The following is a 13837-nucleotide window of genomic DNA, read 5'->3' on the forward strand; positions in this document are numbered from 1 at the left end:
CTGATTCCAAGGGAGTTATGGTGCTTGGTATCTTGCGAGTTCAGATATTAATGGGGTGTGGGGTCAGGTTAGAATTCATTTCCACAACTGCATCGCGTTTAAGGTCAGAAGGGGTCATAAGATCATCTAGTTTTACCTGCTGTATATCTCAGACTGTTAAATTTCACCCAGCTACCCCTGTATTGAGCCCAGTAACTCGTGTCTGACTAAAGCACCTCTTCTGTGGATTTTTGTTCTCAGTGTAAATCACCCTCACTGTTACAAATGTGTGCTTTATTTCCAGTTTGAAAATAAAATCAGATTTCTGTCTGAAATTGATACCTACTGAAGTTACAAAGAACTTCTAGGCTGTCTGGAACAGAAAGAAATCGGCAAGTATTTCCCCTCACTCGCCTATTCACTGAGGCTGCTTATTACACATTTCAGAATCAAACACTCCTGAAAAAGGTGAAGTCTGACTGTCAACGTGAAAGTTTTGAAGACGAGGAAGAGGATGATTAGACCCAAACTGAGAATGTGCGGAATCCGTTTCCTCTTCCAGAATGCTGTCCCCAATTTGCTTAGTATGTTTTTCTCCTATTTAGCTGCTGATAGATGTGCTCTCGGAAAGTTAGTAGTATTATTAAGTTGTGATGTAAAAGCAGCAAAGAGTCCTGTGGCACCTTATAGACTAACAGACGTATTGGAGCATGAGCTTTCGTGGGTGAATACCCACTTCGTCGGATGCATGACGTCGGATGTAATTTCACCCATGAAAGCTCATGCTCCAATATGTCTGTTAGTCTATAAGGTGCCACAGGACTCTTTGCTGCTTTTACAGATCCAGACTAACACGGCTACCCCTCTGATAAGTTGTGATGGTAAAACAAAGAATCTATTAACACCAGCACAGGAATATTGTAGTAAGACAGCTGGCTATAGGGTTACAAGACGTTGCTATAGAATATGGAGAAGGAAAAAGAATTCATGGAGGCTACAGCACTTGTTTGTAATGTTAGCTAGCAGCATTGCAGCTTGCACTAAACACATAGGCCTCAGAACTCTTCCATTTCTCCCCACACAAGTGGACAGTTATGGGTGTCTTCAGAATCCTGGTGGGTTTCTTTAATTTACTTACAGAAACGCTATGTATCAAGGTAATATAAGAAACCGTTTTTTTCAAAGAGGGCTTATAATGGAGAACAAACAGTACAAATCAAATAGGCTGCAACCATCTTGACAGCCTCAGGCAGATTAGGACTGAGAAAATTCAGATCTTATTAGAAACTGCTGAAAAAAATCGAAAAGGGTTCAGGGGTTTGCTGTTATTTATTATGAGCCAGATCCTGAGGTGCTAAGTTAGCTTTTTTTTAGTCCTTTCTCAGGCAAACTCTTTCTGAAAGGACTAAGTAAAACCCAAGCAAAAACTTCGGCTAGATCTCTCTCCTTCTCAAACTTATTCTAACTATATCACTGAAGTTTCTCTTGACACACACATTGGCTGAGCGCTAATTCTATCCCACGACTCGAGCTCATAATTAATGTCACTTTAAAATACTTGCTGTGAACTTGCAGGGCCTGTATAACTGCAGCTTTTCTTTCAATACACAGAGCTAAACAATTCATAAAACAGTGGGTAATATGCAAAGAGGCTGTTTTCCATTTTATGTTCATATTAATGCAGAAACAGTTTGTCCTCTATGTAAAAGGGCAGTAGACAGACCAGTGTGTAATTAAGATAATGATTTCTTGGCTTCAGAAATGCTATTAACCACACTATTTTCTGAAATTCACTGTAATTGTTCTGCAGCTAAAAAATTAACATATTATCCCGCTGCTTGTTAGGAAGTTTTAACCGCTTGGAAAAATAAAAGCTTTCACAAACTCACTTTTTAAAACAGTTTAACAAATAGCCTATAGGCATGTCCATCCAGAGAGGAGTTTACCCTTGATTCTTTGTTCTTGAATATTTGAAGTTACACCTTTTTTTCTAATTAACACTACGGTGGCAAAGGGAATGATGATCTCTGGACACTTGCCAACATTTCTGAGAGTTTTGCAAGAACTAACTGCCCAGATATGCTGAAGGTCGTGACCTGCTATGTCCCCATCTGCCCAAAGGCGTCCCTCCCCAAATCCAGCAAAGCAGGAAAGCACAGTTTCAAGCGTTTTGCTAGATCAAGGCCTTAATCACAACATCTTCCCAGTGAGGCTGAGATCAATGTCCTCGTTATACAATGGGGAAACATGAGGGCCCAGACCCACAAAGGTACCTAGGTGCCGAAGGCCATGTTTTAGGCTCCACTGACACCCACAAGCCCCCCACTCAGCTGCTGCCTAACCTCACTCACCACCTAAATCTTTGCATCAAAAGTTCCCTAGGGTCCCAAGTTTCTGCCTCTGAGCATGTGCACTGTTGCCTCACTCTCAGTGTCCAGGCCCTTACCGCTAGTCTAAGCCCTAGAGCGATCCATGGACCTGCCCAATTCGCGTGAGGGGTCTGCTCCAGAGGGCAGGCTCAGAGTGGAGCAACTTCAATAGGGGCATGAGGGAGAGTCACATCAGAATATCCTCCGGCTCAGCAGAGGAGTCTGCTGAAGGCAGTGGGCTGGGAAGGAGCTTGCGGCAGCCATAGCTGTGTTCTGGACAGCTCTGCCCCACCAGCCACATACAGGCTAAAGGTTCGCACCCAAACCGAAGGCTCTGTGGCTATAATTTTAATAGATCCCAAAAGTCAGACTGGGGGAACTCTGCATGAAATGGTGGGGGACAGGGAACAGATCTCCCTTTCTAAGTATCACTGGATACTGTTTCCATTTTCAAGGCTCTCTACAAAAGAAAGGGCTAGAAACCCCTATGATTAAAAAAAAAACACATTAAATTAGTCCTGCTATTTCATAGTCACGAGGGCAGGGGCTGTATTTCTCTTCATTTCTCTCTCTCCAATCCTTTTTAGTGCTGCACCTGCATTCTGGGCTGCAGTTTGTATAAAAACCCTTTCTACAAGATTCTATTGTATATAGCAGGGTTTCTCAAACAGGGGTCGCCGCTTGTGTAGGGAAAGCCCCTGGGAGAAGCTGGAAGCGGTGTCCAGTAAGTCCCTCGGCCCGTGCCGCTTCCAGCAGCTCCCATTGGCCCGGAGCAGCGATCCGTGGCCAGTGGGAGCCGTGATCGGCCGGACCTGTGGATGGGGCAGGTAAACACACTGGCCTGGCCCACCAGGGGCTTTCCCTACACAGGCAGCAACCCCTGTTTGAGAAATCCTGCTATATAGGGTCTTTTAGGCCCCAGTTGCAATTGCCTCTGCTCAAGCATATTCCAGAGACCCACCAGAATTTCCCATAGGCATCGGAGTCCACCGATGGAGATCTGATTGAAGGACTGAAGTTGCATTTTATTACATATTCTGGGAAAATGACTAAGACAACACCCCTATAAAATAATAAGCAGTGATGAGAAGTAAAACAGGTTTCTCTGTAATGGTTTTTACCTTGTAGATTTTCCCTTCTTCAGTGCCAACGAGAAACAAATAATCAATCTTCTTGTGAAAATCAAAGGAAGTACCACAACCTATTTGAGAGAGAAAGAGCTGTCAATCAGAAAGACAGACATGACATCAAGCATAGATTTCTTGGTTATTGCACAAATTCCAGCAGTGAAGGTTTTGAAAAAATAATTTTTCATATTGCACTATTATCTGGAGCCCCCCAGTTGAATTTGGGGGCCCACTGCCAGGGGTGCTGTATAACTACATTGTGAGGGATGGTTCCTGCCCCACAGAATTTGCAATCTGACTAGACAAAAGGTGGGAGGAGAAACAGACACACAGAGAGGGGAAGTGAATTGGCCAAAGTCTCACAGCAGGTCAGTGGCAGAACCCAAATCTCCTGAGTCCATGTCCAGTGCACTAGCCACTATAAAATGCTGCCTTGCCAACTGGCCACAGAAGTCGCTTGGTGAAAGGATTTGAACTCATGGTCTTCAGAGCTGCAGAGCAGCAGCACACTGTGTAAGTCATCAGCTGAATCAAAAAATCCAGGTGCCTAATGTCAGGCTCTTATACAGACACCAAAAATATAGCCTCATGTTCTAAAGTGCTGAGTATCCCACAGCTCCCCCCTAGATGGCATTACTCTGTACAGAATGTAACAATGCTACCTGGACACCATTAATCACATACAACTGAAAACAGAGAGACCGCTCTTCAAAAGCTCCAATTGAAAAGGAGGAAGGGCAGACACAAAACCTTAATCAGAAATATCTGCTAGACGAACTACAAAGACAACAGTCTAAGATGTGCAGTTACGGTATTGGAGCCAAAGTTTACTCTGGCATATTTCTAGGGTCAGTAACTAGGACTCATTGTCTCTCTTTCTTTGGGGTCAGACTCCAGCCAAATAATTCAAATGCTTTTAGTGAGTCTCTCACACAGTAAGTATAGGTCAGACCTCTTCCTGAAAATGCTTCCCACATCTTCTCTAAGATTTCAGTTTCTAGAACAAACTGAGCCTTCTCTTCCCTATACAATTTCAAAGATGCTTCCAGGTATTCCAGGGCACAGGCACCTCTAATTTTCCCTGGGGATGCACAACCCCAGGCCCCATCCCAACTCCACCACTTCCCCCAAACCCCACTCCACCTCTTCCCTGTCTCCACCCTACCTCTTCCCCACCTCTTTCCAGCCCTTACCCCAAGCGTGCCTTGGCCACGCTCTCTTCCCTCCCTCCCAGTGCCTCCTGCATGCTGCGGAAAAGCTGTTCTGCGGCATGCAGGAGGCGCTGGGAGGAGGAGGAGTTGATTAGCGGGGGCTGCCGGCGGGCGGGAGTGGTGGGGGGAAGGAGAACAGCTTGGCTACTGGTGGGTGCTAAGCACCTGCTAATTTTTTTCCATGGGTGCTCTTGCCCTGGAGCACCCACTGATTCAGCGTCTATGTTCCAGGTCAGCATTAGGCGGCAGCCTCTCCCCTCCTCAGCAGGACACTATATCAGAGATGTACTTTCCCTGTACTCCACTATGTTCCCACAGAACATCTCATCAAATTTGCCAAATCTCAGTTCTTATTTCAAGACTCTACATGGTGTGGGCCCTGGATCCCTAAATGACCTGTTCACTTGTGGAACTTCTGCTGCCCTTGGCAGCTCCAATCCAGAACAATAGAACCATCTAACTCATAGGTAAAACTGGTGTGTGCTGGAGGCAAGGTTTCTTTTCTAGAATCTGGTTCAAGGCTGTGGAATTCATTTCTGAAGGAATCTAGAACCACAAACCTCAGCACTTTCTGAGCCAAATAAAGAACTCACCAGGACCTTGTTTTCTTCCTAAGAAACACATAGTGTATTCATTTAATAAGTATCTTTTAAAAAAAACAAAACAAAAAAAAACCACATACACACACACATGACTTTTCCTGCTTGGGGAGGAATGGAAAGGAAAGCTCATGTGACTCATACAAGTTTCCTTGTTTATTTTTAACTCTGGAAGGCACTCAGCACGGCAATGGGCATAGTAGTAGAATCTACATGTACCAGACCTGCACTGTTTCAAGAACAGATCCTTCCCCAGGATGACCTTAAAGAAAGGAAGAGAGTAAGTCTTCTCTTTCCAGCCCCACCTTGGCATCTCTGGATCCAAGGATGTTGTGTTCTTTGTTAAAAAGAGGTTATCAGTCGTAAGTGTGCAGGATTCGTTGAGATCTTTCAGGCTCTGCTGCTGTAGCAGAATGCGACATCATCTTGGAAATCAATCTCACTTGAGATTTTAAACACTGGCTGTTGCATTCACTTAGATTGAAAGGAAACATCTTAAATTGTAACATAATAACAGGACCAGTGGCGGCTCCAGGCACCAGCACTCCAAGCACCTGCCTGGGGAGGCAAGCCACGGGGGGCACCCTGCCGGTCCCTGCGAGTGTGGCAGTCAGGCTGCCTTCGGCGGCTTGCCTGCGGGAGGTCCACCAGTCCCGTGGATTCAATGGCAATTCGGCAGCAGGTACACTGAAGTCAAGGGACCGGCGGACCTCCCGCAGGCAAGCCGCAGAAAGCAGCCTGCCTGCCGTGCTTGGGGTGGCAAAAAAGCTAGAACTGCCCCTGAACAGGACCCTCACAGTTGGTAGGGCTCCATTAATAATTCATACACATGTGGGAGGGAAGAGGAAGGGATCAAAATTGCACTGCAGCCTTAATTCTGGCATTTCCTAACTCTTGAGTGCTCGACTTTGTAACTTAAATAATGTTCTTTAAATGTAGTTTATGTGTAAGTTCCTAGATTTTTTTTTTTTAAATCTGGAATTCCTTCACCCCCAATGAAATTCCATCATGTAAGCATCGTATTGACACCTACTTGATATATCAGAAGGGTTGGGACCTTTAGATCCACCACAAGACTTCTGCCACTTGAGTTAACAAAGTAACTGATAGCAGTAGTAGGTTGATATCTTCTATGTGGCCCAGCCCTAGAAGGGGATGAGACACTTAACCACTGGGTTTCACAAATATTTGCTAACAGCAGAAGGCAAGTCAGGAATATAGGGTCCCACTCCAGGATCTGAATGGGAGTGTGCTCTAAGGGGCACAGACTTTTCTACCCCACTCCATGCAATCAGTCCCTGTTCTATCTCTCTACACTGCCCACTCCCCCCCCCCCCGCCGCCACTGGCTCCTTACCCCAGTCCATTCTGCTCACTCTGCTAGTGCCAGTCTCTACTCCTCAGGCGTATATCCCAGTCCCATTGCCCCAAAAGGTGAAGTTTCCTCCCTCCACTCTCCCAGTCTCCCTACATCCCCACTCCCGGTCTCCTTGCTCAGCCAGTCCCAGTTCCCTCCCTCATTCCCAGAGCTATTTCTCACCCCACCATGCACATTCTTTGAAAATCTGTTTCCTGGTAACATTAACACATAATAATATAAAAGCAACATGGAACTTCACAACACATTGATTTACCTTGGATATCCTATATTGTGACTCACCATCAGTATGTATCAAAGTAATTCCCTCTCTCAAATATATTACACCCTCTACAAACTGCTAACTCTGAAAGATTCTTATATGCAGAGGGAACTTCCTTCTGCAAGCTCTGTAAGGCTATGTCTTCTCTGCCAAAAATAGGTATGTTTTTACAGCAAGACAGCTAACCCGGCTTAGCTCTTATGAGGAGAGATTAATGAGACTAGGACTTTTCAGCTTGGAAAAGAGACGACTATGGCAGGATATGAGAGAGGTCTGTAAAATCATGACTGGTGTGGAGATTCTTGATTCTACACGGTGTCCATTTTGTGTTCCTTCAAAGTAAATAAGGAAGTTATTTACTCCTCATAACACAGAATTAAGGGTCACCAAATGAAAGTAATAGGCAGCAGGTTTAAAATAAACCAAAGGAAGTATTTCTTCACACAACGCACAACCTGTGGAACTCCTTGCCAGAGGATGTTGTGAAGGCCATGTCTATAACAGGGTTCAAAAAAGAACTAGATAAATTCATGGAGAATACGTCCATCAATGGCTATTAGCCAGGATGGGAAGTGTTTCTAGCCGCTGTTTGCCAGGAGCTGGGAATGGGCGACAGGGGATGGATCACTTGATGATTACCTGTTCTGTTCATTCCCTTGGGGGCACCTGGCATTGGTCACTGTCAGTAGACAGGATAGTGGGCTAGATGGACCTTTGGTCTGATCCAGTATGGCCATTGTTATGTTCTCTGTTCGTGTGACAGAGGCAAGGAACTGGTAGTTTATACCTCGTTGCAGCTAGTTGAGGTCAACCTTAGGTGAGAGGGAGATGGGTAACATTGTTGAGCTTGACTAGCTACATCTAGACAGAAACAACTGCAATTGGAGATGTGATTGCAGCACATGCAGGCATACCTATGCTAGCTTTAATCTGGATAGCTCAGGTGCCAAGAGCAATGAAGACACAACACCACTGGCTTCAGCATGGGCTGCACAAGCCTGCCTGGGACCATGGATAAGTACTCAGGCAGCTAGCCTGAAGGAACTCAGACATGAAATTGCAGAACTACTAACTATAGCTTGTAACCTATCCCTGAAAACAGCCTCTGCACCAGATGACTGGAGGATAGCAAATGTAACATCAATTTTTGAAAAGGGCTCCAGAGGTATCCTGGCAATTACAAGCTAGTGAGCCTAATTTCAGTACCAGAGAATTATCAGACTGTAAAGATGCGAGATTCACCACCGTGGCGCCTCCCATTGGTTGTCCAGGGAATTAGCTTTCCAGCCTCCGGAGCACCCCCTGTCAGCCAGTGTCCCTCCCAGATCCCAGTGCCCCTTTCTCTTGGGGGCTGCCCCCTGGCAGTACCCCAACAGTTTCTGGGTCTCCCCACCCAGGGGAACCCCCACACACTATCTCCACTTCACCTCAGAATAAGGCTACTGCCAGTCACCATCTAGCCCCCACGCCCTGGGGCAGACTGCAGTTTACAAGCCACTCATCACACGCAAGGGAGGTTTGGACCTGCTGCCTCCGCCTACCCTTGGACCTGCCCCTGCAACACCAGTACCTATTTGGCTTTGCACAAGGCCAGCAGCCTGGGGAGTTGCCCCGCAGGAGCTCCCCAGCTCCTCTCGCCTTTCCCCAGCCCTGCTCCACCTCAGGTAACTTGGCACGCTTCCCAGCAGCCAAGCTCATCTCCTCCACAGCTAGAGAAGACTCTTTTTGCCTCTGGCTCACAGCCCTTTTATAAGGGCTAGCTGAGGTCTGTTTGGGGCATGGCCCCCAGCTGTGCCTGCTTCCCCAGTCAGCCTGGGAGCTGCTTGCCCCAGCCACAGCCCTCTCCTGGGCTGTTTTAAACCCCTCAGGGCAGGAGCAGGTGACCACCCTGCTACACAGACCAACACGATTTGTTGAGGAAGAGTCAACACAGCTTTTGCGAAGGGAAATCATGCCTTTGAGGGCGTCAACAAACATGGATAAGGGTGAGCCAGTAGATATAGTGCATGTGGATTTTCAGAAAGCCTTTGAATAAGATTCCTCACCAAAGGCTCTTAAGATCTAAGTAGTCATGGGATAAGAGAGAGGGTCTTGTCATGGATCAGTAACTGGAAGACAGGAGACAAAGGGTTGGAATAAATGGTCAGTTTTCACAATGGAGAGAAGTAAACAGCGGGATCCCTCCAATGGATCTGTACTGGGACCTGTACTGTTTAACATATTCTTTAATGATCTGGAAAAGAGAGTGAACAGTGAAGTGTCAAAATCTGCAGATGATAAAAAAATTACTCAAGATCATTAAGTCCATATTTGATTGTAAAGAGCTACAAAAGGATCTTACAAAACTAGGGAGACTGAGCAACAAAATGGCAGATGAAATTCAATATTAATAAGTGCAAAGTAATATACATTGGAAAAAATAATCCCAACTGTACATATGTAATGATGAGTTCTAAACTAGATGTTACCACTCAAGAAAGAGATCTTGGAGTTGCCATGGACAGTTCTCTGAAAACTTTAGCTCAATGCACAGAATAGGTCAAAAAAGCTAATTGAATGTGAGGAACTATTAGGAAAGGGATAGATAATAAAACAGAAAATATCATAATGCCAGTATATAAATCCCTGGTTCACCCACACCGTGAGTACTTTGTGTCCTGTTCTGATCAGCCCAACTCAAAACAAATACAGCGGAATTGGAAATGGTTCAGAGAAGGACAACAAAGATGATCAAGAGTATGGAATGGCTTTCATACAAGAAGAGAACACAATATTAGGACTGTTCATCTTAGAGAAAGGGAGATATGCTAGAGGTCTATAAAATCAAGAATGGTGTGGAAAAAGTGACTAGAGAATTGTTATTTATTCTGTCCCACAATACAAACATCAGGGGTCGCCTGATGAAATTAATAGACATCAAGTTTAATACAAACATTAAGAAGTACTTTTTCACACAACGCATAGCTAACCTGCGGAACTCATTGCCTTGGGATGTAGTGAAGGCTGAAATCAAATCTGAGTTGAAAAAAAACTAGTTGAGTTACTGGAGGACAGATCCATCAATGGCAATTAATCAAGTTGGATGGGATGCAACCTCAAGCTCAGGGTGACCCTAAACTTCTGATTGCCAGAAGCCGGGAGTAGAAGACACAGAGAATCACTCAAAAAATGCCCTGTTCTGAACATGCCACATGAAGCTCTGGTACAGGCCACTGTCAGAAGACAGAATACTGGGCAAGATTGACCATTGGTCTGACCCAGGGTGGCAAGTCTTACGTTCTCATGAGCTAGCTAGATTGAAGCTAGAGTGGGCATGCCGACCCTACAATTACCCCTTCACATGCAGTAGACTTAGATCAGCTAACAGGCAAGAGGAGTAACCTTTCTTTAAGAGTCTCTCTCCCATCTCCTCACACTGGGAGAGCTCTCTGCTTTAATTTCTATGGATGGGTGATTAGAGGTTTGGTGTCACTGATTATCAGGATGGTGAGAACTTGGGCTCATACCAATTGTTTGCAGCTGCAGTCCCTCTGGCCCTTCCATCGTTGTTCCCTCTACTGACAGCTTGATGACATCTGAATGAACCAGCTCATTCTGCAGGCAGAGGAGACTTCAGATTAATAAGTGTCTTTGTGGTGACAATACAGAGACTGTCATTGCTTGGAAATAGCACGTTTTCTTGAAGAATTTTAAAAAGCTAAACATTAAATTACTTATCACTTCGTGCCAGCAGTCGGCAGCTTGCTAAAGCTGTGTTTTACTTACTGTGAACTTTGCTTCCCTTTCCCAGGATAGAGAGTCTCTACCACTCATGGACTCTATTGGGACCTTATCACAGCTGGACACCCATGTGCACACACCCAGATTACACACACCCTCGTTTCTTGGGTCAAAATTTTCAAACTTGGGAGAGACAACTACATCATTTAGGCACCCATTAAGGGCCTGATTTTTTTGCAGAAATCCTGATCACCTGCAGCATTTGTTGACTTCAGTGTCTCTCAAAAACAGGCTGATGGTATTTCAGGTTGGGCACGTTCCGCCCAAGCCCCACCTCCCCAATTAAAAAAGAGAGGCACTCAGTATGAGCAAAAGGTTTAGGAAATGAAAGCCTTAATCTATCTAGCCATTAAAATCTATATCCGTTTCTCCATAAGTGCCACGAGGATAATACTAATATTTACAGTAGAACCTAAGAGTAACGACCACCTCAGGAATGGAGGTCGTTCATGATTCTGAAAAAAGGTTTTGGGTCTTTCAAAAGTTTACAGCTCGACACTGACTTAACACAGCTTTGAAACGTAACTATGCAGAAGAAAAATGCTGCTTTCCTTTTATTTTTTTAACACAGTACTACACTGGATTTGCCTTTTCCCCTTTTTGTTTCTGCTGCTGCCTGATTGCACACTTCCAGTTCCAGATGAAGTGTGCGGTTGTCTGGTCAGTTTGTAACTCTGGGGTTCGTAACTCTGAGGTTCGATTGTACTTGGCAAGATCAACTTCTGCTTTGTGTCCCACCAGTGTAATGGGGAGTAGAAAGTGGGCCATTGTTTGTGCAAAACCATATTAATACTGTAATTGTTAAAGCCTATGAATTAGCACCCAGTACCAGGTTTAAAAGGGCACCAGTGCCCGGCCACACTCAAAAGGGGCCCCAGCACAGCCCGCTCCACTTGCCCTGCACCCTGAGCTGCTGGTTCCTCTCTACCCCCGGCCCCTCCCTCCCTACTGCTAGCTCTTCTCAGCCAGCCTGCTGGCCCAGGGCTTCCCTCCACCCCATGGCCCTGCTTGTTGGCTCCCTGCCACCTCCTGGTCCCTCGCCCACACCCCCACCCCCACCCCCTGCTCACTCCTCTTGGCATGCAGTCGGCTGGCTGAGGGCTCCTCTTGACCTCCATCACTAGAAAGCTGTTGATGGTGGCCTGCCAGTGATGGGGGTGGAGAGGAGCCCTTAGCCTGTCTCTCCAGGCCCGTCTGCTTCGGGCTCCCTGGGGGTGGGGCTCGCCTCTACTGACGCTCTGCAGAAGTAGCAGGTTGGGGAAGTTGGTGGCTGTCATCCCTCCCCTGCCCCTGCAAGGAAACGCCTCCTCGCCGTGGGCACCACCAGGGCCAGGCAGGCAGGGATGAGTGGGACCCCGGGAGATGGAGCTGCTCTGTGCTCCTGGGCTTCAGCTGTCCTGCCTCCTAGAACTGTGCTCTGAGCACGGATCCCTGCTCTGTGATGGCTCAGCAGGGCCAGTGAGTGCAGAGCAGGGCAAGGTGTGGGGCAGTGGGTCTGTGAGGGGGCAGGAGGAACTGGGCAGTGGGGGAGGTTTGTGTGTGTTAGGATACTAGGGAGTGGAGGTTCTGTTTCAGGTGCTGGGCAGCTGTGGTGGGGTTTGGACAGAGGGCGCTAGGCAGGGATGGGGGTGCAGGATGCTGTGCATTTGTGGTGGGGGAGTCTGTGGGGCACTGGGCATATGGGGTAAGGGGATGTTGGGTGAAGGCATTGGGTGGTGAGGCATGGTCCTGCCCCTGAGGGGTAGGGGCACGCTGACAGCACAGGGCTGGGCAGGCCAGTGTGCATCGATCTGGTGACTGCCAGTTTGTAAACAGTGTCCTTGCACTGAGCGGGGCTACCCTCACCATGCCATGCCCCATTGCCCTGGCTGGCCCCTCGCTCCGGGGACAGAGCTCCCCCCATCATGCTCCATTGCCTCCATGGGGGCCCACAAATATGTTTGGCACAAGGCCCACAAAGGGTTAATCCGGCTCTGTTAGGACCTTGCCTATTTTTTAAAATGTCCCTGTTTCCATCTAGGTAACGTGCAGCTTAACGTCACTGTTTGAGAATCAAGTGTCAGCAACACACAGATAGGAGTTCCCCCCTCAGAAATAAATGCTATGTATATTTTTGTTTGTATTATCATAACATTTAGGAGCTCTAATAATAGACAGGACCACACTGTGTTCTGTACCAATACAGAACAAAAAGACTGCAAGCTCTTTAGGGCAGGAACAATCTGGGTATAAGAGGAGAGACAACACATGATACAGACAGACAGATGGCAGGAATACAAGGAAAGAAAAAATAATAATGAAACAATGAGATAGTGTAACAATCTGTTAGTCTATTCAGGAATTAGTGTATTTCTGCATAATGGGAACTCGTAATGAATGAGAATACATTGCAGGGGGGTGGTGATAAAAAGAACAAGGAATTACAGATTAAATTAGTGAGCACCAGGGCCTGAGGTTGGATGTTTTCATGCAATGTTTAGATTTCATGGCCTGGGCATTCTGAGAACTACGTATTCCTTGTGGCCCTGTACCTGTACTGGTGGAAGAGATGGCTGGGTCCTGGGAGGGAAAGGTTTTTCCTTGTACATTTCAAAAGCAATACACGAAACACCAGATGAATCTTCAGAAAGCGAAGTAGTTGAAATACAAATGTGACTGGATTAACATGTCACGGGATCCTAAAAGTGCCAGGGAACCAAAAGTCCAGCTTGAGAGCAGATCTGTCCATGTGGATGTGCTCCGTGGAGAACCAGACCTTTTGTCCCACTGATCAGGTGGGCCCTTGGTATCAGTACTGGTCTGCATACAGTCTGCTCTTGCTTTGACCAGCTATTCTTTCACTTGTTTCTGGGCCCGACAAATCCTCTTTACTAGGCTGAGACAGCTGGGTAATTGGGGGTTACTGCAGGTGGAATCGGGGGTGATATGCATAGCTGGTAAAAAAGCTTTGACCCTACAACAATGCAGACCATGTGTCTACGCAACCTCTGTGTAAGGGAGATGTGAGGACCAATCATCCTGGTGCTGAGTGATGTAATGTCGCAGATACTGCTTGAGGATTTGGTTGGCCCTTTGACTGGGGATGGTAAGTGGAGAAAAGACATGTGCAGACCACCAGCGGGCACAAGGCCTT

The 13837-nt window shown here is 46.5% G+C and overlaps 1 protein-coding gene across 3 annotated transcripts in view; it reads right to left on the reverse strand.

The window, feature by feature from the left end:
* Positions 1–13837, reverse strand: part of DNAI1 (dynein axonemal intermediate chain 1) — a 313811-nt gene that overhangs the window by 151650 nt on the left and 148324 nt on the right. For all 3 annotated transcript variants that reach the window (XM_050943574.1, XM_050943576.1, XM_050943575.1), the window contains exons 15-16: positions 10431–10518; positions 3470–3549 (exon numbers count right to left, since the gene is read on the reverse strand). In XM_050943574.1, coding sequence (XP_050799531.1) covers positions 3470–3549; positions 10431–10518 — 168 coding nt within the window. The remainder of the gene's footprint in view (positions 1–3469; positions 3550–10430; positions 10519–13837) is intronic.

Source organism: Gopherus flavomarginatus, chromosome 3 (genome assembly GCF_025201925.1).
Source record: "Gopherus flavomarginatus isolate rGopFla2 chromosome 3, rGopFla2.mat.asm, whole genome shotgun sequence".
NCBI lineage: Eukaryota > Metazoa > Chordata > Testudines > Testudinidae > Gopherus > Gopherus flavomarginatus.